The 21,763-nt window shown below is 42.8% G+C and overlaps 1 protein-coding gene across 1 annotated transcript in view; it reads right to left on the reverse strand.

Annotated features, from left to right (window-relative positions):
* Positions 1-550: 550 nt before the first annotated feature.
* The window catches only part of LOC311104872 (ATP-binding cassette sub-family C member 5-like), a 41,162-nt gene continuing 19,949 nt past the window's right edge, over positions 551-21,763 (reverse strand). The window contains exons 17-29 of the mRNA XM_084146836.1: positions 21,482-21,666; positions 19,209-19,373; positions 14,418-14,547; positions 14,124-14,277; positions 11,165-11,293; positions 9,641-9,827; positions 9,158-9,247; positions 8,339-8,531; positions 7,912-8,071; positions 7,682-7,760; positions 7,323-7,436; positions 6,673-6,837; positions 551-6,409 (exon numbers count right to left, since the gene is read on the reverse strand). Coding sequence (XP_084002962.1) covers positions 6,305-6,409; positions 6,673-6,837; positions 7,323-7,436; positions 7,682-7,760; positions 7,912-8,071; positions 8,339-8,531; positions 9,158-9,247; positions 9,641-9,827; positions 11,165-11,293; positions 14,124-14,277; positions 14,418-14,547; positions 19,209-19,373; positions 21,482-21,666 — 1,856 coding nt within the window. The 3' untranslated portion in view covers positions 551-6,304. The remainder of the gene's footprint in view (positions 6,410-6,672; positions 6,838-7,322; positions 7,437-7,681; positions 7,761-7,911; positions 8,072-8,338; positions 8,532-9,157; positions 9,248-9,640; positions 9,828-11,164; positions 11,294-14,123; positions 14,278-14,417; positions 14,548-19,208; positions 19,374-21,481; positions 21,667-21,763) is intronic.

Raw genomic sequence — 21,763 nt, forward strand, 5'->3', positions numbered from 1 at the left:
ACTTGATACACGTTCCAAACACTGTCAAGACTCAACATATCTAAGCACAACAAGCATATGTTTATATCTTGATTTGTTTGACTCAGTGATGAAATGAGGCACACATGCCCAGGGATAGGAGTCTAGCTAACCTGTAAAGTATGGTTCAGTTTGGCCGCATGGTGGCGCTGTTGAAAAGGAAAACCATACCAGCCCTATTGTTTGACCAAGAGTTTTGGAAAGTATTGTGTTTAAAGATGTGCATCTATAGATGCGATATACCAAATTTGGTGCCGATCGGTTCAGCGGTTCTGTAGAAGAGTACATTTTAAAGTAGTCATAATAATTTTAAATGGTCCAAAATACATCAAAAACATATCATATTGCATGATCAGTTTGATTTTGATTTCTGATATTTGGCAAGCGTGGTAAACAGTACCGAAGTAACTCATCCTAGGACAGGCAATGTCTCCAATTTTTCCTGATGGCACAGTGATGGGTAATTAATTATCAGAGCACCATGCAAGCCAGGGAGGCACCATATGCGAGAACAATGAATGCAAGGACAATATTTCATGTATAAAAAAACACTTTTATTGGTAAAGCATTTCTATGACAATATAAAAATATTACAAGGCAATCTTTACAATTATCTAGGATGGTGTGCTTATTGCACACCATGTTTGCTCAGCAATGAACATTATGTTCGTTTTTAAGGCATCTAGATGTTTACAATCCCAAACTTTGTCCAAAAACACAGATTTGCAGTCATTGTCTGTGGGTGTTTAGAACTAAATAAATACTCTGTCTTTCATTATTTGTTCCACAACTCTGTATTGCTGTTCTTCAATCTCATGAATGTAACTGTGCTTTATTACTACACAATAGAATGATTACGACATTCCTGCTATAGACTCTGCAACAATACAAGAGACTATATGCAGACAGTTTCAACATACCAGAATAAGGATAAAATACCCTTGATTCACCCAAAACAGAACGTTAAGCAACAAAAATGCTAATCTCTTGCCATAACAAAAGGCAGAACCTAAAACATCACTACACAATGAATGACTGATAACTGTAGATTCACTGAAATGATTACAATATAATAATCTGATTTATTATAGACACATTTATTATTATTAATTGACGCATTATCAGTCAATATATTCCTGACAGTGCTTATGTGGAATGGTTACTTTGGTATCAGTTGTCCAGTGATTTGACTGATGAATGTGCTTCCTGTCATGAAATTTTGACTAAATATATCATTAAAAAATCAAATCTTAGGCCAACCAGCACTGTGGCTTATACAAGTGATATACAGGTAACTGCCAGAATAAAACACTTGAGTAAATGAGGTATACTGAAAGCAGGTGCTTCCACACAGGTGTGGTTCCTGAGTTAATTAAGCAATTAATGTATAAAAATGCCCAGTTGCCCATTATTTTGGCTACCATGGCATGAAGGAAATATCTCAGTAGGCAGGTTTCCATTGACCCAGGTATATTTGACATAAGCAATGTCACAAAATAAATCATTGCAACATGTGTTATGGAAACGACAGATATAGGAGACATTTTCTAAAGATCGACAACATTTTTATCCGTTCGACAGATGGATTTGTATTTTGTCAAACTTTTTTTATTGCTATAAATGTTGATGGAAACATTCTTTTTCAAATAAATGATGATTGTCAAATCGTTTTGAAGGTACGCGAGGCATGTGATGTCACCACGTAACTATAAAGCTCCACTCTACAATTCATTCTAAATGCCTATGTCTTGCAAAATACATTTTTACAACTATAAAAACAATGTTTCTTTGCAGGACACTGATTGTCCTGACTTTCAAGAATGTGTGAATTGCTTCGCCTTGCTTTTGTGGTTGGCTGGCAAGTTTCACCATCCAATTATTTCAGATCTACAGGAGTGCAAGTTTTACAATGGCACGGACTGTGGTGATACGTTGGCACATGAGAATGATTAGAATATGTTAAATATTAGTCAGTTATTGCATTCTATTCATGCTGGCTTTCGCAGGCTACCTGAGACATGAAACAGATAGGTGGGAGGGCATACAGGCTTTCGCCAATTTATTAACGTGCAATTTGCCTAAATGAGTAATGAAAACACTTCACCCACTACATTTTTATTCCACACTAGGTTTTTGCGAAGTGTGACACCAATCAGACCCCCGAGGACTGGAGTTGCCCATCCCTGGTCGACACCGTCCAACAAAATGCTTACTTGCAGGTTCCTTCTCGACCATGCAAAAACAAATAATAAAATATAAATATACAAACAAAGTAAATGTAGAATACAATAAATATTTCAGCATACGTATAATATAGGAAGGCACAATTTATAGTCCAATATTTACAAGTGTTTTGGAAAGGGGAGATTGGGGGGAAAGTGTTTTTAAATTTTGCAGTATTTAGCAATCATAATAAGAGTCTGGTAGCAGCAGTTGGCTTGTACAGTGCCTTCTAAAAGTATTCACACCCCTTGACTTTTTCCACATTATGTTGTGGTACAGCCTGAATTTTAAACGGATTACATGTAGATTTTTTTTTGTCACTGGCCTAAACACAATACCCCATAATGTCAAAGTGGAATTATGTTTTTATAAATGTTTACAAATTAATAACAAATTAAAAGCTGAAATGTCTTGAGTCAATAAGTATTCAACCCCTTTGTTATGGTAAGCCTAAATAACATGATTTTTGAAAGACTACCTCATCACTGTAGCCCTCACATACAATTATCTTAAAGGTCCCTCAGTCAAGCAGTGAATTTCAAACACAGATTCAATGACAAAGACCAGGGAGGTTTTCCAATGCCTCGCAAAGAAGGGTGTGTAAAAAAACAAACAGATATTGAATATCCCTTTAAGCATGGTGAAGTTATTAATTATACTTTGGATGGTGTATCAATACACCCAGTCACTAGAAAGATACAGGCATCATTCCTAACTCAAGTTGCCGGAGAGGAAGGAAACCGCTCAGGGATTTCACCATGAGGCCAATGGTGACTTTAAAACAGTTATAGGAGAAAACTGAGGATGGATCAACAACATTGTAGTTACTCCAGAATACTAACCTAATTGACAGAGTGAAAAGAAGAAAGCCTGTACAGAATAAAAAATATTCCAAAACATGCATCCTGTTTGCAACAAGGTCCTAAAGTAATACTGCAAAAAATGTGGCAAAGCAATTAACCTTTTGTCCTGAATACAAAGTGTTATGTTTGGGTCAAATCCAATACATTACGGAGTACCACTGTCCATATTTTCAAGAATAGTGGTGGCTGGCATGTTATGGGTATGCTTGTAATCGTTAAGGACTGGGGATTTTTTCAGGATAGAAAATAAATGGAATGGAGCTAAGCACAGGCAAAATACTAGAGGAAAATCTGGTTCAGTCTACTTTCCACCAGATACTGGGAGATTAATTCACCTTTCAGCAGAACAATAACCTAAAACACAAGGCCAAATCTACCCTGGAGTTGCTTACCAAGAAGACTGTAAATGTTCCTGAGTGTCCGAGTTACAGTTTTGACTTAAATCTACTTGAAAATCTAATGGCAAGACCTGAAAATGGTTGTCTACAATCAATCTGATAGAGCTTGAAGAATTTTGAAAATTATGTGAAAATGTTGCACAATCCAGGTGTGGAAAGCTCTTAAGAGATTTACCCAGAAAGACTCACAGCTGTAATCGCTGCCAAAGGTGCTTCTAAAAAGCATTGACTTAGGGGTGTGAATACATATATAAATGAGATATTTCTGTATTTAATTTTCAATCAATTTGAAAACATTTCTAAAAATGTGTTTTCATTTTGTAATTATGTTGTATTGTGTGTAGATTGTTAAGAAAATAAATTAATTTAATAAATGTTGAATTCAGGCTGTTACACAACAAAATGTGGAATAGGTCAATACTTTCTGAAGGCACTGTAGATCGAAACTGTCTCTGAGCCTGTTCGTATCTGACCTCATGCTCTGATATCGTCTGCCCGATGTTAAGGGAGTGGCTGGGGTGTGTGGGGTCCTTGATGATACTGCGGGCCTTCCTCAGGCACCATTTCGAGTAGATGTCCTGGATGGGTAGGAGCACGGCCCCAGTGATGTATGAGAACGCCTTCACCACCCACTGGAGGGTCTTCTGGTCGTGGACGGCGCAATTCCCGTACCAGGCCGTGATGCAACCGGTCAGGACGCTCTTGATGGGGCAGCGGTAGTTTTTGGAGAAGACCTGGGATGGCATGCCAAATTTCTTCAGCCACCTTAGAAGGTAGAGACGCTGTTGCGCCCTCTTGACAAGAGTGGTGGTGTTGTTGCTCCATGTCAAGTCCTCTGTGATGTGGACGCCGAGGAACTTAAAACCGCTGACTCTGTAATACAGTCCCATTGATATGTATCAGGGCATGTTCCCTCCTCTGCTTCCTGAAGTCAACAATCAACTCCTTTGTTTTGCTGACGTTGAGGGAGAGGTTGTTGTCCTGGCACCATAATGCCAGTTCACTTACCTCCTCCCTGTAGGCTGACTCATCGTTGTTGGTTATCAGGCCTATAACCGGGGTGTCATCAGCAAACTTGATGATGGAGTTGGTGACGTGCAAAGCCACACAGTCATTGGTGAACAGGGCGTACAGCAGAGGGCTGAGGACACACCCCTGTGTGGAGGAGGTGTTGTGCCGCCAATCCTCTTGTCCAGATGTGTTAGGGCAGTGTGAATAGCGATGAAAATGGCATCTTCCATGGATCTGTTGGAGCGGTAGGCAAATTTGAGTGGATCCAGTTTGCCTGGCATGCTGGCCTTGATGTGGGCCATAACCAGCCTCTCGTAGCACTTCATGATGATCGGGGTGAGTGCGACGGGGCGATTGTCATTTGGGGATGTCACCTTGTTTTTCTTGAGCACTGGGACGATGGTGGTATCCTTGAAGCAGGTGGGGACTATGGTCTGGGACAGGTTGAAGATGTCAGAGAAGAAACAAATAGTTTTAAACATACTTGGTTAAAATCACCCGTGACAATAAAGACTGCTTCCGGGTGAGAGGATTCATGCTGGCTAATGTTCTTGTACAGTTCGCTGAGTACCACCTTGGTGTTTGCTTATGGCGGTATGTACACAGCTGTGTTAATGACGCACGTGAATTCCCTCGGCATATAGTGGGGTCGGAATTTTTGCATCGGAAACTCCAGGTCGGGGCAACAGGAGCTTGAGATGTTTTCAACTTCAGTACACCAGGAATTCTTGATGAGGAAGCGTACCCCTTGGAGTCCCCCTTTACTTCCTCGTCGGCGTTGACTTCGGTCATCTTGGTCAGCAGCAACAGGTGCGGGGAACAAAGGAGCGAATGTAGTATTCCATATCTGGGAGGTTGAAGTGTGCAGCTTCTGATTCATGATCCAGAAGTGTTTGTCGGTCGTTGGAAATTGCACAAACATTCTGAGCAATCAAGGTAATAATTAATGTAAAAATCATTTTAAAAAAGTCTAACAGGAACCGGCAAGACACGCCCTCCTCAGCGACGCCATCTTATGTGTGTGTGTTTCAGTCACCAGATCTCAACCCAACTGAACACTTATGGGAGATTCTGGAGCGGCGCCTGAGACAGCATTTTCCACCACCATCAACTAAACAGCAAATGATGGAATTTCTTGAGGAAGAATGGTGTCGCATCCCTCCAATAGAGTTCCAACACTTGTAAAATCTATGCCAAGGTGCATTGCAGCTGTTCTGGTGGCTCGTGGTGGCCCAAGACACTTTAAAGTCGGTGTTTCCTTTATTTTGGCACTTACCTGTAGGTTTCCTTGTAATTAAATCAGTGAAACGCATAGATAATGTTCTCTTCCGAGTCTCATTGATAGCACTGTCGAGAGAGGGTGAAGCAACATTCAGTGTTATCAAAAGCTTCAGTATTTCATGGAATTTAAACTGCCATTGTAGAGTCATGGCTCTGTTCCCCTTCGTTTGCACTTGCTCTTTTGGCCTCAGAGAAATTCTCTCTTTCCACACAGCAGCAAAGGTCAGCAGGTATGATACTCCCAACTTTCCATAGATCCACATCTTTGATGCATCTTTTGGAACATTGTCATCATCATCATAGTCATGAAGTCATCATTGGTTTTTGACATCAACAGACTTCTCTAGATTTAGCAGCAATTGTAAGAACCTCTACTATTGCCTTTTAAAATAACGCATCCTCCTCGCTCCATGGAAAGATTGGGATGTTCATCTTCAAAGTTTGTGCAAGTGAGGTCCTCTGCTGCATTGCCTGTTTTATAAGAGCTCCTTTGTACCCATTCGACTGGGGTCACTTCTCTGTGTTACTGAGCTTGCCGTCAAATGCCCCGATCATGGCCCGGAATCTGGAGTTTACGTCTGCCAGCAGGGCAGCAGGGGTGTCGAATTCCAAAATCTGTTATGGAATTAAGAAAATAATTAAGTTCAAGTATTTTCTGACCAACAAGTATTTTGACTCACAACAGAAATGTGCCTTTAGGTATACTGTAGTATATCAAATATTTTGTTTAGTACATTAGCCCATCTTTCGTATGATTCAATAGATTTGAGCTACTTTTGACCAGAGCCCTATAGGCCCTTTTTAAAAGTAGTGCACTACATAGGGAATAGGGTGCCATTTGAGACACATTGTATATTTCTATGGCGCAGAAGACCCACCTGTCCCTGGTCCAATACCATGATCCTGTTACAGCTCATCACAGTGTTGAGGCGATGAGCGATGATCAGTGTGGTGCAGCTGCTGAACGACTCGCGGATGGTCTCCTGAATCAGCCGGTCTGTCTCTGTGTCAATGGCTGCCGTCGCCTCGTCCAACAGCAAGATCTGGCAACACCCAACACATGTCACATTTAAGCACACTTTGCAGAGAATGGTTCAATCACTAAGGTTGGTAGAAAAAGGAAGTAGCAATATAGTAAAGACTGGAAAAATAGTGTTGGGTCTTTGAATATGGACATGTATATTATAATCTTAAGGAGTGTTATAACTTTAATGTTAGGCTAGTCCCTAAATGCTAGGTATTTTGTCATCCTCAGTTGTTTGTATTTACAACTGCATTCTACAGAATCAGAGTGAAATAGCAATAGAAGCCATGTGGTGGCAATGTTACACCTTTGGGAAGCTGCTGCCTTACATTCTCAATGTTCTTATGTGACTACCTCAAAAGTAGGATGTGACGATGCACCCAAGCTTTCCTATGTGGTAACAGAAAAGAGAAAAATCTAATCTAACTGCCCTCATCTATTGTCCTGTGTGTGTGGTGTGGAGAGAAAGAGACGTGACGCTAGTGTGTATGTGCACGCGTTTACCTTACTGTGTCTAAGCAGTGCTCTTGCCACACACAGTAGTTGTCTCTCTCCCACTGAGAAGTTCTCTCCGTTCTCTGTCACCTCGGACTGGAGGGAATGGGGCAGTTGGCTGATCTGAATATGATGGGAGACAAAATAGAGTCAAAACACAATTACTGTTATAAATTACTCTCAGCAGTAATAACACTTTATCTGAAGACGTATAAGGCAATGCATATATACTATAATGCCAAAATAAAGACTACTTGACATTTTTAAACAGACATGTATCAATATATTTGGGGTCAAACTGACATAGTTATCTGTACATGTATTGCTTACTCTATTTATGTTTCGATTGACTATCTATCCCAACTTACCATCTCCTTTATATGGGTCCTCTCAAGTGCATCCCAGATCTGGGCATCTGAGTATTGATTCCATGGGTCCAGATTGGACCTATTTGGTAAGAAAAAATAAGAATAAAGAATCAGACACTGATCTGGGGTCAGTACATTTTCCCACTAATGGTTAAGGTTAGGATTGGGGGAGGGGAAGCTGATCATATATCTGTACCTAGGGGAAACTTAAATAAATCATTCATACATACTTGATGGTGCCAATGAAGAGAACGGGCTCCTGGGGAATGATTGACAGCTTGCTTCTCAGGTCGTCCAATCCAATCTGGGCAATGTTGATGCCGTCGATGGTGATGGAGCCCCCAGTCAGCTCCACCAGTCTGAAGAAAGATACGCCCAGTGATGACTTCCCTGGATAGATAGAAACGGGGTTGGGAGTGAACTACTCAGTGTACATGATAACCACACCAATATGTGAAGATCACAGTTAACTTGATAATGACTACTCTTTTGTTTCTATGAGAATCATTCAAAAACAAACACCAATACAATCAATTCGACACCATTGTTATTACATTATTTCTTAGTAAATACCAGGTAAACACCAGTGGAAATGGGACTATGAAATGAAACATTACCGATGTAAAACTACACATGGGAATAAAGGACGGTAAGTACCTGAACCAGTGCGACCCACAATTCCGATGGTCTCCTCTGGCAGGATGTTAAAGGAGAGTTTCTTGAGCACCATCGGCAGGTCGTCCCGGTAACACATCTCCACGTCCTGGAAGGAGATCCGTCCCTTATCTGGCCAGCAGGGGGCAGGAGAGGATGGCCCACTGATCTGCCTCGGCGCTTCACCCTCCAAGGTCTGACAGAAAAAATGTATCCAATATCGAGTGTTAATCTCTGTATCTCCAATCCCAAGAAGTGAAGCCACCTCCCTTTCAACATAAAATGTATTTATAGATCTCCAAAAGCTTGTTGGCGCTTTGAGAAAAAGTTCCTCTATCAGAGTTCCTCTGATATTTTACATTTTAGTCATTTAGCAGACGCTCTTATCCAGAGTGACTTACAGTTAGTGAGTGCATACATTTTTCATACTGGCCCCCCGTGGGAACGGGGGTGTTTATGGTTTGATGGGTGTTGTGTGAAACAGGTCCTGTCATGTGCTGTGATGTAACGGGCCACACACTGGGTTCTGTATCGGCTTCCTGCTGGGATGTCATTGTGTTATTGGGATGTTGTGTGGGTGCACTGTGCGCAGTAATGTGTATTGTGCGTGTGCCTGCTTGCGAGTATCCTATCTCTGTGTAAGTGTGTGTGTTGTTGCTTCATCTGTGCCTGTGTCCTGCTGCGTTAAGTCTATAGGTGTGTGTTTGTTTGTGTCAGGCTCAGCATGTGTGTACTTTCGATTCAGCCACACATGGTTCAGCCAATCAGCAACCCTTCCCCAGACTGTTTGCAGCACTCCCTGGTGTCATTAGGCCTACCTACCTTTATATAATGATTGATCCTCTCCACTGATGTGAAGCGAGCCTCAGTCTCCGACAGCAGCCTCACGGTGAACTGAAAAAGACCAGTCAGCTGGAGAGGAGAGAGACGGAGAGGGAGATAGAGAAGAGAGCGAGAGAAGCGATAAGTCAATGATTAACACCCTCACACCCTATTACAATCAACCTAGACCCATGTCAACACTAGTGTCCGTCCCAGTGTGCAATGATACCCTATGAATGAGCAGCACAAACCATAAACCTTTACGACCCCTATAGACAGGTATGCTGATAAGGCTATACTTCTCCATTCGGCTCAATCAATTTAGATTCATAGTTCCCTAAGAGTGAACTCCTTCCCACGCCTGTAGTAATCCCACAGTGGAATTATAAATAATACATAAAAAAGCCTTTCCATTAAAGGGGCAGTCTAAATAATTCAACCATAGCAAAAATACACTCTAACATTGTGTGTGTGTATGTGTACCTGCACGGCGTAGGATATAGCCAAGCCTGCGTAGGCTGGGGGGATCTGGTTGTGCATGAAAACGATGAGCAGGGCTACAGTGGTGATGAGAGTAATGCTGATCAGGTCCAGTCGTACAGCCAGCCAGCGCATAGCACAGCTAAACAGGTAGTGGGAGGCCTGGTTGGTGTCCAGTAAAGCCTGGTACCTGAGATACACAGCGATAGACCACTAACAACGGTTAGTGAAAGTCAACGGACTTATAACAGACTTTGTGGAAGTCAACAGCCAATAAGATAGACTTGGTAAAAGTCAACAAACCAATAACAGACTTAGTCAGAGTCAATGGACAAATAGCAGCCTTGGTGAGAGTCTAAGGACCAATAACAAGGGACTTGGTGAGAGTCGAGGGAGTCCAGGCCAAACATGTTGAACCAAGGACACATACATTAAAGGGATACTTCGGGAATTTTGGCAATGATCATTTTTATGTCTCTGAGTCCAGTATGAAGGAAGTTAGAGGTAGTTTCGCGAGCCAATGCTAACTAGCGTCATTGCGAGCAACTTCCTTCAAACTGCATGCAGACTTAAAATGGTATCCACGAGTTCATCTGACTTTGGGGAAGTAGATAAAGGGCCTCATTGCCAAAATCCCAAAGTATCCCTTTAAGGGGCTGGTAAACTGGACATATGTGCTGTGCTAGCCAGGATTCTACTCTCCTCACCTATAAGTCTGCCTGGCACACATGGGTTTCAATGTGAGACTGGCTTCCCTAACCAACTCGTACGATAGAGGCTGCACAGTGTCCACATTAGCTCTGCAGAAATCAAATGCTACTCAACTCAAACTCCAGGAAATGTTACTTAGGGACATTATCTCATTATTAGTTGTGCCATTTGGTAGACTTCTGGTGGGCGAAGCTAATTGGACATGAACTGTCAAAACCAATGTCTTAACAGTGTTTGAACACACGTCCTGTGACAGACAAAGGAAGTGTCTACCTATGAACACTATACACTGAGTTTACAAAACATTAGGAACACCTTCCTCATATTGAGTTGCCCTCAGAACAGCTTTAATTCGTCGGAGCATGGACTCTACAAGGTGTCGAAAGCAAAGGATGATGGCACATGTTGACTCCAATTCTTCCTACAGTTGTGTCAAGTTGGCTGGATGTTCCGTGGGTGGTGGACCATTCTCTACACACAGGAAACTGTTGAGCGTGAAAACCCCAGCAGTGTTCCCGAGTGGCGCAGCGGTCTAAGGCACTGCATCTCAGTGCTAGAGGCGTCACTACAGACCCTGGTTCGATTCCAGGCTGTATCACAACCCGGCCGTGATTGGGAGTCCCATAGGGCGGCGCACAATTGGCCCAGCGTTGACCCTGGCCATCATTGTAAATAAGAATTTGTTCTTAACTGACTTGCGTAGTTAAATAAAGGTAAAATAAAAAGTGTTGCAGTTCTTGACACACACCGGTCCACCTACTACCATACCCCGTTCAAAGGCACTTAAATATTTTGTCTTTCCCATTCTGTTCTCACCTGTTCAAGAAGTCGTCCCCTCTGCCGTAGGCGTGAATGGTGGACAGCCCCTGGAGACTGCTGGTGATGTGCGAAGTGAAAGGTGATTGGCTGATGTTCTCTAGACGCTTCAGCTCACGAATCAGAACCCTAGTCAGAAAAACAGAAAGTGGAACGTCAAGTCTATTACATATAAACGTACCAGAGCACCACTTTAGGGATTGTAAAAAAAGTCAATTCACTCAGCATTTCTAAAACCTCTACTCTGTGACCCTTCTGTGACTCTGTGACCCCCAGCCAGCAACATTGTTGTTTGAGCATGAAACACCCTTTTTCCTACAACAGCCTTGTGAAATATCTAGGGATGGTGCTTGAGGAGAGGATTGAGAAACACTGCATTATAACTCCAATGACAGTGCAGTTATCTGACAGGTTAGTGGACTATGATATGATGAGAGGACACAGGGAGTCAGTGTAATTCTGCCCAGGACAACCATTTCCTGGCACAGCTCGCGCCATTTCTGGGCTCCGCTAGAATAATTTCTGATTTATGTGCGATTTTATGAGCCACACACCCACACTACCACGACCGGACTACACCAGACTGAGTCGGCAGGGAAGTGAGAGAGAGGGGTTTATTGACAAAGGTGGGGTGGAGTTCTACTTTTAGGTCCATAGATAGGATGGGCTGCGCATGTGAATAACAAATCTGACCACGAATAAATCATCCCTTTTTCTCATAAAGCGGAGGGTGGGAGGCAGGCAGGGAGGGAGGACAGAGCATGAAAGAACATGACAGTCCTTGTTGTGAGGTTACCTACACAAACATGTTTATGCAGTTGGTACTTTCATCTATCGATGTCAACTGGCAAAGTAAACCACATCAACAAAGGAGATGTGTCGCAAATGGCACTCTATTCCCTATTTAGTGCGGGCCTTGGTCATAGGTAATGCACTATATAGGGAATAGGGTGCCTTTTGGGTTTGCTTTTAAATGAGGAAATCGGTTTGATGCGATTCAGATGAGTCATGCTGAATAACAAATCTCGAAAAGTCACTGAGTTGTGACTTGGCACGCCATTTCATCACATTTACTTCATCATGCATTGTGGGGGTAGGAGGCTAGACGTGACCCATAAAACATATACAGTGAGGTAAAAAAGTATTTGATCCCCTGCTGATTTTGTACGTTTGCCCACTGACAAAGAAATGATCAGTCTATAATTTTAATGGTAGGTTTATTTGAACAGTGAGAGACAGAATAACAACAAAATAATCCAGAAAAACGCATGTCAAAAATGTTATAAATTGATTTGCATTTTAATGAGGGAAATAAGTATTTGACCCCTCTGCAAAACATGACTTAGAACTTGGGGTGGCAAACCCTTGTTGGCAATCACAGAGGTCAGACGTTTCTTGTAGTTGGCCACCAGTTTGCACAGATCTCAGGAGGGATTTTTGTTCCACTCCTCTTTGCAGATCTTCTCCAAGTCATTAAGGTTTCGAGCCTGACTTTTGGCAACTCAAACCTTCAGCTACCTCCACAGATTTTCTATGGGATTAAGGTCTGGAGACTGGCTAGGCCACTCCAGGACCTTAATGTGCTTCTTCTTGAGCCACTCCTTTGTTGCCTTGGCTGTGTGTTTTGGGCCATTGTCATGCTGGAATACACATCCACGACCCATTTTCAATGCCCTGGCTGAGGGAAGGAGGTTCTCACCCAAGATTTGATGGTGCATGGCGGCGTCCATCGTCCCTTTGATGCGGTGAAGTTGTCCTGTCCCCTTAGCAGAAAAACACCCCCAAAGCATAATGTTTCCACCTCCATGTTTGACGGTGGGGATGGTGTTCTTGGGGTCATAGGCAGCATTCCTCCTCCTCCAAACACGGCGAGTTGAGTTGATGCCAAAGAGCTCCATTTTGGTCTCATCTGACCACAACACTTTCACCCAGTTCTCCTCTGAATCATTCAGATGTTCATTGGCAAACTTCAGACGGGCCTGTATATGTGCTTTCTTGAGCAGGGGGACCTCCGGCGCTCCAGGATTTCAGTCCTTCACGGCGTAGTGTGTTACCAATTGTTTTCTTGGTGACTATGGTCCCAGCTGCCTTGAGATCATTGACAAGATCCTCCCGTGTACTTCTGGGCTGATTCCTCACCGTTCTCATGATCATTGCAACTCCACGAGGTGAGATTTTGCATGGAGCCGCAGGCCGAGGGAGATTGACAGTTCTTATGTGTTTCTTCCATTTGCGAATAATCGCACCAACTGTTGTCACCTTCTCACCAAGCTGCTCGGCGATGGTCTTGTAGCCCATTCCAGCCTTGTGTAGGTCTATAATCTTGTCCCTGACATCCTTGGACAGCTATTTGGTCTTGGCCATGGTGGAGAGTTTGGAATCTGATTGATTGATTGCTTCTGTGGACAGGTGTCTTTTATACAGGTAACAAGCTGAGATTAGGAGCACTCCCTTTAAGAGTGCGCTCCTAATCTCAGCTCGTTACCTGTATAAAAGACACATGGGAGCCAGAAATCTTTCTAATTGAAAGGGGGTCAAATACTTATTTCTCGCATTAAAATGCAAATCAATTTATAACATTTTTGACATGCGTTTTTCTGGATTATTTTGTTGTTATTCTGTCTCTCACTGTTCAAATAAACCTACCATTAAAATTATAGACTGATCATTTCTTTGTTAGTGGGCAAACGTACAAAATCAGCAGGGGATCAAATACTTTTTTCCCTCACTGTACAGGGGAAATCCTACCTTTTTGTGTGGGTGTTGCAAAAAAAAGCTGCACTTTTTATATCTTGTGAATCAAACATGCTTCTTGTCCCACTGATTTTGTATATTACCCAAAGACCTACAGAACCCTAATCCATCTCTACACTTCTTATATTTTAATCAGCACACACACACACACACACACACAGCCAACATAATCCCTCTCGTCTAAATCCATTGGTTGGAGCCTGACCTGGAGACGCGGTTGACAATGAGGAGGAAGGCTCCCAGGGGCAGGAGGGAGAGCAGGAACCAGGGGAATACGATGCCCACCATGGCCAGGCAGAAGAGCACCAGGGTCAGGTTCTGGAGCAGCATCTCAGCCTGCATGGCCAGACGGACATCCACTGTGGATGGAGAGGGAGAGAGAGATAGACAAAGAGATCAACAGAGAGAGAGATAAAACAACAACTGTCAGATTGTCCGCGTTGTATGGGGACCTCAATGCTCTGAGTATGAAGTCAAGGCAAATCATCGGGTGCCTCACCCTCGTCCATGTCGCGGGAGAAGCGGTTGAGGATGCGGCCCAGCGGTGTCGTGTCAAAGAAGCGCATGGGGCTCAGGAGGAGGCGGCGGAATAGCTTGTCGTGGAGCACCGAGGCAGCCCGAACAGTGCACTGTCAGACAGAAACACAGATGTGCTTGAACACGGAGCCAAACATAACACAAGCAAACATAACAAATACATCAAAACAGTCATAACACCGGTAAACAGATTGTAGGGACTCAGGAAAGCTTTCCCAAACACCCAGATGCAACAAATGCAAACATAATACCAGTAGAGCCTAGAGAATCATTGCCAGCATACACAGCTATGTACACATACTAACACTCATATAACACATATGCTATGTTGCTAATGCTAGCTAACCGACAGTGACTACTAATAGGGACACATCGCTATTAGTAGTCACTGTCGGTACCCAAACAAAGCCAAAGGAGAAGGGGACACCTGGCTACTGTGTCAGTGGTTATTAAAAGTTTGACAGCATTGTGAAGTTCCTCTCTGACATCGAATGCATGCGTCCGTACAACACAGAAGTAAGACTTGAGGCTACAGAGCTGCTGAAGGCGGTGACGGACCATGGCTTTAAGTTTACAGCCACCATGTTGCACAGAATCCTCAGTCTTCTCGATCCTCGAAACAAATGACCCCAGGCAAAAGCAACGGATCTTTCCACTGGAGTCAAAGTGGTCCACAGCGCGTTGGAGTGTGTCGAGAAGCTGAGGTGTGACAGCGAGTTCGAAGCCATTTGGGCACAGTTCAGTGCACTGACACACCACCAGCTTCAAGCAATTAGGACAACGTTATGTAAGCACAAATCTCTAGCAATACGTGGTGCACAGTACAGTAGGCCAGCAGGACAGAGTGTAAAATATTGTTCTTGGATGCTGTCATTGGTGAAACGTCAGCACAATTCAGCAAACGCAACAGCCAACTGATGGAGGCTCTATGTGCACTTAACCACAGAAGAAGCATGCTACACCCGAGGAACGCTCAACTAATCCAACTGGCATTTGAGAGGGATCTTACAATAAGATTTCGGGTAGAATATTATGATCGATTATGCAGGAAGTTCCACAGAGCATCAAGGAGGCTGCAACTCTTTTGAAAAGGTAAGAAAATCGAGCTGGTTGGTTTTTTATCAAAATCTTGGGGGTATAGCCAGTGGCATCATTTCAGCAAAAACCTAGGGTATGGGATGGCAAAATGACTTCCTTAGCCGGCCTATAGGTTTTCAACAGCCTTGCTTTAGTGTGTAGGGCACTGTCCATGGTGCTGACAAGATATGCTTATAAGTCCCATGCCATTATTTTATATTATATTATAGTAAGAAGAATATAATTGAATAAAATAGAAAATATATTTTTCCCATTCCGGAGAAAGTGCGCATACGAAGTGCCTATGTTGAGCGTAAAAGTGATCATTTGAAACAGGTCGTATACACAAGAGCTATTTGTCAACTTTAGTTGTGAATGATACAAACCTTAGAATGTCTTAGAAATCAAAACATATATGGGCTGCATGATGCGGCTATAGGCTATTGATTTGAGAAAGTCAAAAAAATAAGCTTGCGCTCTGTTTGTTCCCTCAGGCTGCACAGCTGTTCTCTCGTCAAGTGATCAAATTTTCACCCATCAGAATATTCTCTATTTAATCTTTATTAATATGTACAATTAGTTTAGATTTAGAATGGCTCATTATCAAATGGGCAGGAACAGGGGCAGGGGAAAAAATACATCAATCGTATGCACTCAAACAGCGAATGGAGGCCACACGCTTTCCCGCCGGTCCATTTTCCAATGATGCTGCGTAGGCTACATCGGTTTTATAGCGGAGCATGTGCTTAATATGAGCAGCTGAGAAATAAATATAAGAACACTTAGTTCACTCCACGCGTCAACCACTGTTTGAGGAGCATGCTCTCGCTGCGCGACTGGTGATATTCCGCCCCAACTCTGTTTGCCATGGGCTCTCCAACCCTGTTCCTGCAGCTACCCAGTGCTTAATTTGGGAAACAAAGTGAAATCTGTTTGGGAACATCAATAGAAACATGTTTTCGCAACAAAACATATTTCACTAAACTGTTGGCAGCCCCTCTGCGCACTCGAGGAAGGAATAAAGGATTGAGAGGAGGAGATGGAAAAGGATGGAGGTGAGATATTCTGTATAGCTCAAGGTAATTGTGTCACCCAATTAATTATGAAAATATAAAACATTCCCCAATACTAAGCTATTGAAGATCTAATCATCACCTTAGAAAGCGCTGTCCATTTCGTTGTGTTACGCTTTGAAATAACATCCACAACGACCATGTTTTACACTTCTTTCTTCAAATTGATCATCATAGTGAGCTGAGTTTTAAAAGCATGATATTGTTCTGATAAGCGTTTGATGTGATTTTCGATTGCATTTTCCCAAGTTCTCTCATGTCACCCCGCTCCTCCGCACACTCCACTGGCATCCAGTTGAGGATAGCATCTACTACAAGACCATGGTGCTTGCCTACGGAGCTGTGAGGGGAACGGCACCTCCTTACCTTCAGGCTCTGATCAGACCCTACACCCAAACGAGGGCACTACGTTCATCCACCTCTGGCCTGCTAGCTCCCCTACCTCTACAGAAGCACAGTTCCCGCTCAGCCCAGTGAAAGCTATTTGCTGCTTTGGCACCCCAATGGTGGAACAAGCTCCCCCACGACGCCAGGACAGCGGAGTCACTGACCACCTTCCGGAGACACTTGAAACCCTACCTCTTTAAGGAATACCTGGAATAGTATAAAGTAATCCTTCTACCCCCCCCCTCCCCATAAAAAAAAAGAAGAAAAAAAGTGGTTGTCCCACTTGCTATCATAAGTTGAATGCACCAATTTGTAAGTCGCTCTGGATAAGAGTGTCTGCTAAATGATGTAAATGTAAATTTGCATTGATGTCAGAGTGGACCATGCCATTAGTGAACCAGGCCATTAGGACCTGATGGTCGTTAGCAAGTTGGGTACTACCAAAGCATGTCCAGAGTGCATTACAGGAGATTACCATGACTCAACGATCCCGTGGAATTTTACTGCGGTCATGACTCATGACTGCCGGTGTGGCGGTAATACGGTCACCGCAACAGCCCTAGTATAGCGTGATAGAAGCATAATTTAATATAATTAAAATGCAAGAACCCAAATGACGCCCCTGGGTATAGCTACATATTGGTGCATTTCATCATTATGGTTCTCTTGGTAGCCTATTGGTTTTCGTGGTTGTAAGTGGAACTGTACGTATTGAAAACGTGTTTATGGTAGGCTGGCATTGCTTAATTGATTGCGTGGGTCAAATTTGATCCACAGAAGTGTATTGTGCCATATCACAACGTGTTGCTGAACTCATGAGCGCCATTGATTTTCCATGTTAGAGGCAGGCCTATAGGCCTATTTATTTGGTAAGACAGCAGTGCATGGCTGCATCTCACTGTAGTAGTAGGCTTTGCTTTGGTTATTTGGATCTACATTCACCTTTTGTTTACTGCGTTTGTTTACTGTTAATGTAACTAACCTAAATATAGATTGTGTCATGCCTTTATCGAGCTGATATTTGGTTTACTAGGCCTACTTGGTACCGCTGTTTTGTTCTGTTGGCCTTAATTTGTTCACATTCGCAGTTGTCGGTATTCTAAGCCAAACTGCTATTCAGTATTTTTGTTTGCATGCATAAATAACTTGGCTACTACTTTCAGCATTTAGTTTGCATTATTTTGGTAAGACAGCTGTGTAGGGCTGCATTCACATTGGCTGTTTGTAATAGGTGAATTAGATAACCTACAGATTTCGCGCCAACCTGTCACTTCAAAAGCACTCAACGGTCTTAGAGTCTCTGCATTTGAACTTTATGTTTATTGTGGTATAGTGTGATAAGCAGAATTCAATTGAATTCAAATGCAAGAACCCCAGAAAATGTTTCTCCCTCGTTGATTTTAACTGCCCCCTTAGTCACTTTATTCTGGCACCGGGCCTGGTCACTGTGCTGTTAAGCAAGTGGAATGTTTCTTGTGTCAGGCAATCTGTCAAATTCTCATACATAAATGAATGTCTGGCAGGCTGACACAGAAAGGTTACGACCCCATGTCTAAGTTAACTCAATGAGAAACGTCTGGCCAATTGTACAGAAATTACTTTTGGCAGGAGAGAACACACTAAATCTATTAATGGAATATCCAACACCAACACATTCACGTCACAGCTAGGGGTAAAAAACTAAGATTAGCTATCTTTGGAAAGTTAGTGGCACACAATTCCATGGGGATATGACCTCTGTAATGGGCTGTCAGAAAAGTTTAGCAAAGAAAAGGGGACATATATCCAAAGGGACAGGGACACACAGAGGCACACACACACACACACCCTTTAAAGCAGCGAGTCATGGCACTGGACAGATAATGGATTTAGCCTGCAGGCACTTAAATTATAGTAGCACAACTCATGAAAAAGAGAACGGCTGAAAGAATAGACAATTAGAGGGAGTCAAGGTTCTACCACAACCACTTTGCACCTCTTTCCTTTGAAAGGGCCTGAGTGTAAATCAATGAAAATCTGATTATGTCCCAAATGGCACCGTATGAGCTTTTGTCAAAAGTAGTGCACTATACAGGGAATAGGGTGCCATTTGGGAAGCAACAGTGATGCACTCTCCTTTGACAGGCCAGAGAGTACATCAATGAATGGTCCTGACATCAAGATGGGAGAACAATCCACAATAACCACTCTAAAAGACATTTGAGCAAGATGCTTACCTTGACGAACACTAGCCCCCTCATTGTCTTCAGGAAGAGAGCGGCCCCCATGGACAGCACATAAACTCTTGAGTAGTATTGAACATGAGGGTTGAGCCTCATGCTATCGTTTGCCAACGCTGCCACCGTTTCATTGGTTTCGTTCTCCAGGATTAATGATGTGTTCTGAGAGCAGATGGAGCAACAAATCCCCATGAAGGAAACACACACAGAGCCGCCTCGGAAAAAACAGAATTTCTATCTAATGACTGAAATAAATAAAACAAAGCCAGCTGAGTGCTGAATCCGAGACAGAATACATGAACGAATCAGCCATTCGGATAATGTCGCTATTCCAAATGCATCCTTCAATCTGACATGGACGACAGCTTTGCAGCACATCTGTTTTTCGGCGGCTCGTCCTTTTTTTAATTACAGAACCAGTCAAAAGTTTGGACACACCTACTCATTCAAGGGTTTTTCTTTATTTTTACTATTTTCTACATTGTAGATTAATAGTGAAGACATCAAAACGATGAAATAACACATATGGAATCATGTAGTAACCAATCAAAATGTGAGATTCTTCAAAGTAGCCACCCTTTGCCTTGATGTCAGCATTGTACACTCTTGGCATTCTCTCAACCAGCTTCATGAGGTAGTCACCTGGAATGCATTTCAATTAACAGGTGTGCCTTGTTAAAAGTTTATTTGTGGAATTTCTTTCCTTCTTAATGTGTTTGAGCCAATCAGTTGTGTTGTGACAAGGTAGGTGTGGTATTCAGAAGATAGCCCTATTTGGTAAAAAACCAAGTCCATATTATGTCAAGAACAGCTCAAATAAGCAAAGAGAAACGACAGTCCATCATTACTTTAAGACATGAAGGTCAGTCAATCCGGAAAATTTCAAGAACTTTGCAAGTTTCTTCAAGTGCAGACGCAAAAACCATCAAGCGCTATGATAAACTGGCTCTCATGAGGACCACCATAGGAAAGGAAGACCCAGAGTTACGTCTGCTGCAGAGGATAAGTTCATTAGAGTTACCAGCCTCAGAAATTGCAGCCTAAATAAATGCTTCACAGAGTTCATGTAACAGACACATCTCAGTCTCCAACTGTTCAGAGGAGACTGCGTGAACCAGGTCTTCATGGTCGAATTGCTGCAAAGAAACCACTTTCTAAAGGACACCAATAATAAGAAGAGACTTGTTTGGGCCAAGAAACACGAGCAATGGACATTAGACCGGTGGAAATCTGTCCTTTACTCTGATGAGTCCAAATTAGAGATTTCTGGTACCAACCACCGTGTCTTTGTGAGACGCAGAGTAGGTAAACAGATGATCTCCGCATGTGTGGTTCCCACCGTGAAGCATGGAGGAGGAGGTGTGATGATGTGGGGGTGCTTTGCTGGTGACACTGTCAGTGAATTATTTAGAATTCAAGGCACACTTAACCAGCATGGCTACCACAGCATTCTGCAGCGATACGCCATCCCATCTGGTTTGCGCTTAGTGGGACTATCATTTGTTTTTCAACAGGACAATGACCCAACACACCTCCAGGCTGTGTAAGGGCTATTTGACCAAGAAGGAGAGTGATGGAGTGCTGCATCAATCACCTGACCTCAACCCAATTGAGATGGTTTGGGATGAGTTGTGAAGGAAAAGCAGCCAACAAGTGCTCAGCATTAGTGGGAACTCCTTCAAGACTGTTGGAAAAGCATTCCAGGTGAAGCTGGTTGAGAGAATGCCAGGAGTGTTCAAAGCTGTCATCAACGCAAAGGGTGATTACTTTGAAGAATAATAAATATAAAATATATTTTGATTTGTTTCACACTTTTTTGGTTACTACATGATTACATATGTGTTATTTCATAGTTTTGATTTCTTCACTATTATTCTACAATGTAGAAAATAGTAAAAATAAAGAAAAACCCTTGAATGAGTAGGTGTGTCTGTCCAAACTTTTGACTGGTACAGTATGTTTACCACGTTTCTTTTTTAATTACACGTGTTGAGATTAACGCTCTCACTTTCCCCAATACAACTCAGCAATGCGCAGAAGTCGTTTTTCTTGTGGGAGACATAGCCTCTACACTATACTGAGATATACCTCTCAAGGTAGGCAGAAGTTGCCCTTTCCCACTGATACAAGGTCATATTATTTTCATTCTAATGATTCTAATAAGGATTATCCGTATGGTAATCTGATCCTAGTTGTGTGTCTGTGTGTAAGGCCATCATTTTGATCGAGTGGATCATCATTTGAATCCAGTGCAGAAAAACCAAACTCACCCCGCTGCCCTGGCGGATCCAGTAGCTCAGCCACCAGTTACTGAAGGCGATGCTGCCGGTGGTGAAGAGGAAGAGGATGACGTTGATGATGAAGGCATAAGGGCCTCCAGCCGCTTTGATGTAGGCCTTGTACACATCCCAGGCCACGCCGCCAGAGCCCTTCTCCTCCGCTTTCATGAGCTGGTCTGGAGAGTAAAGAGAAGGAAAGAAGGGCGGAAGTTTGGTTAAAAAAAAGAAAAAAAGAAAAAAAGACCCATGTGAATCATTTCCTTATTTCAAGCC

Source organism: Coregonus lavaretus, assembly GCF_964263955.1.
Source record: "Coregonus lavaretus genome assembly, chromosome: 29".
NCBI lineage: Eukaryota > Metazoa > Chordata > Actinopteri > Salmoniformes > Salmonidae > Coregonus > Coregonus lavaretus.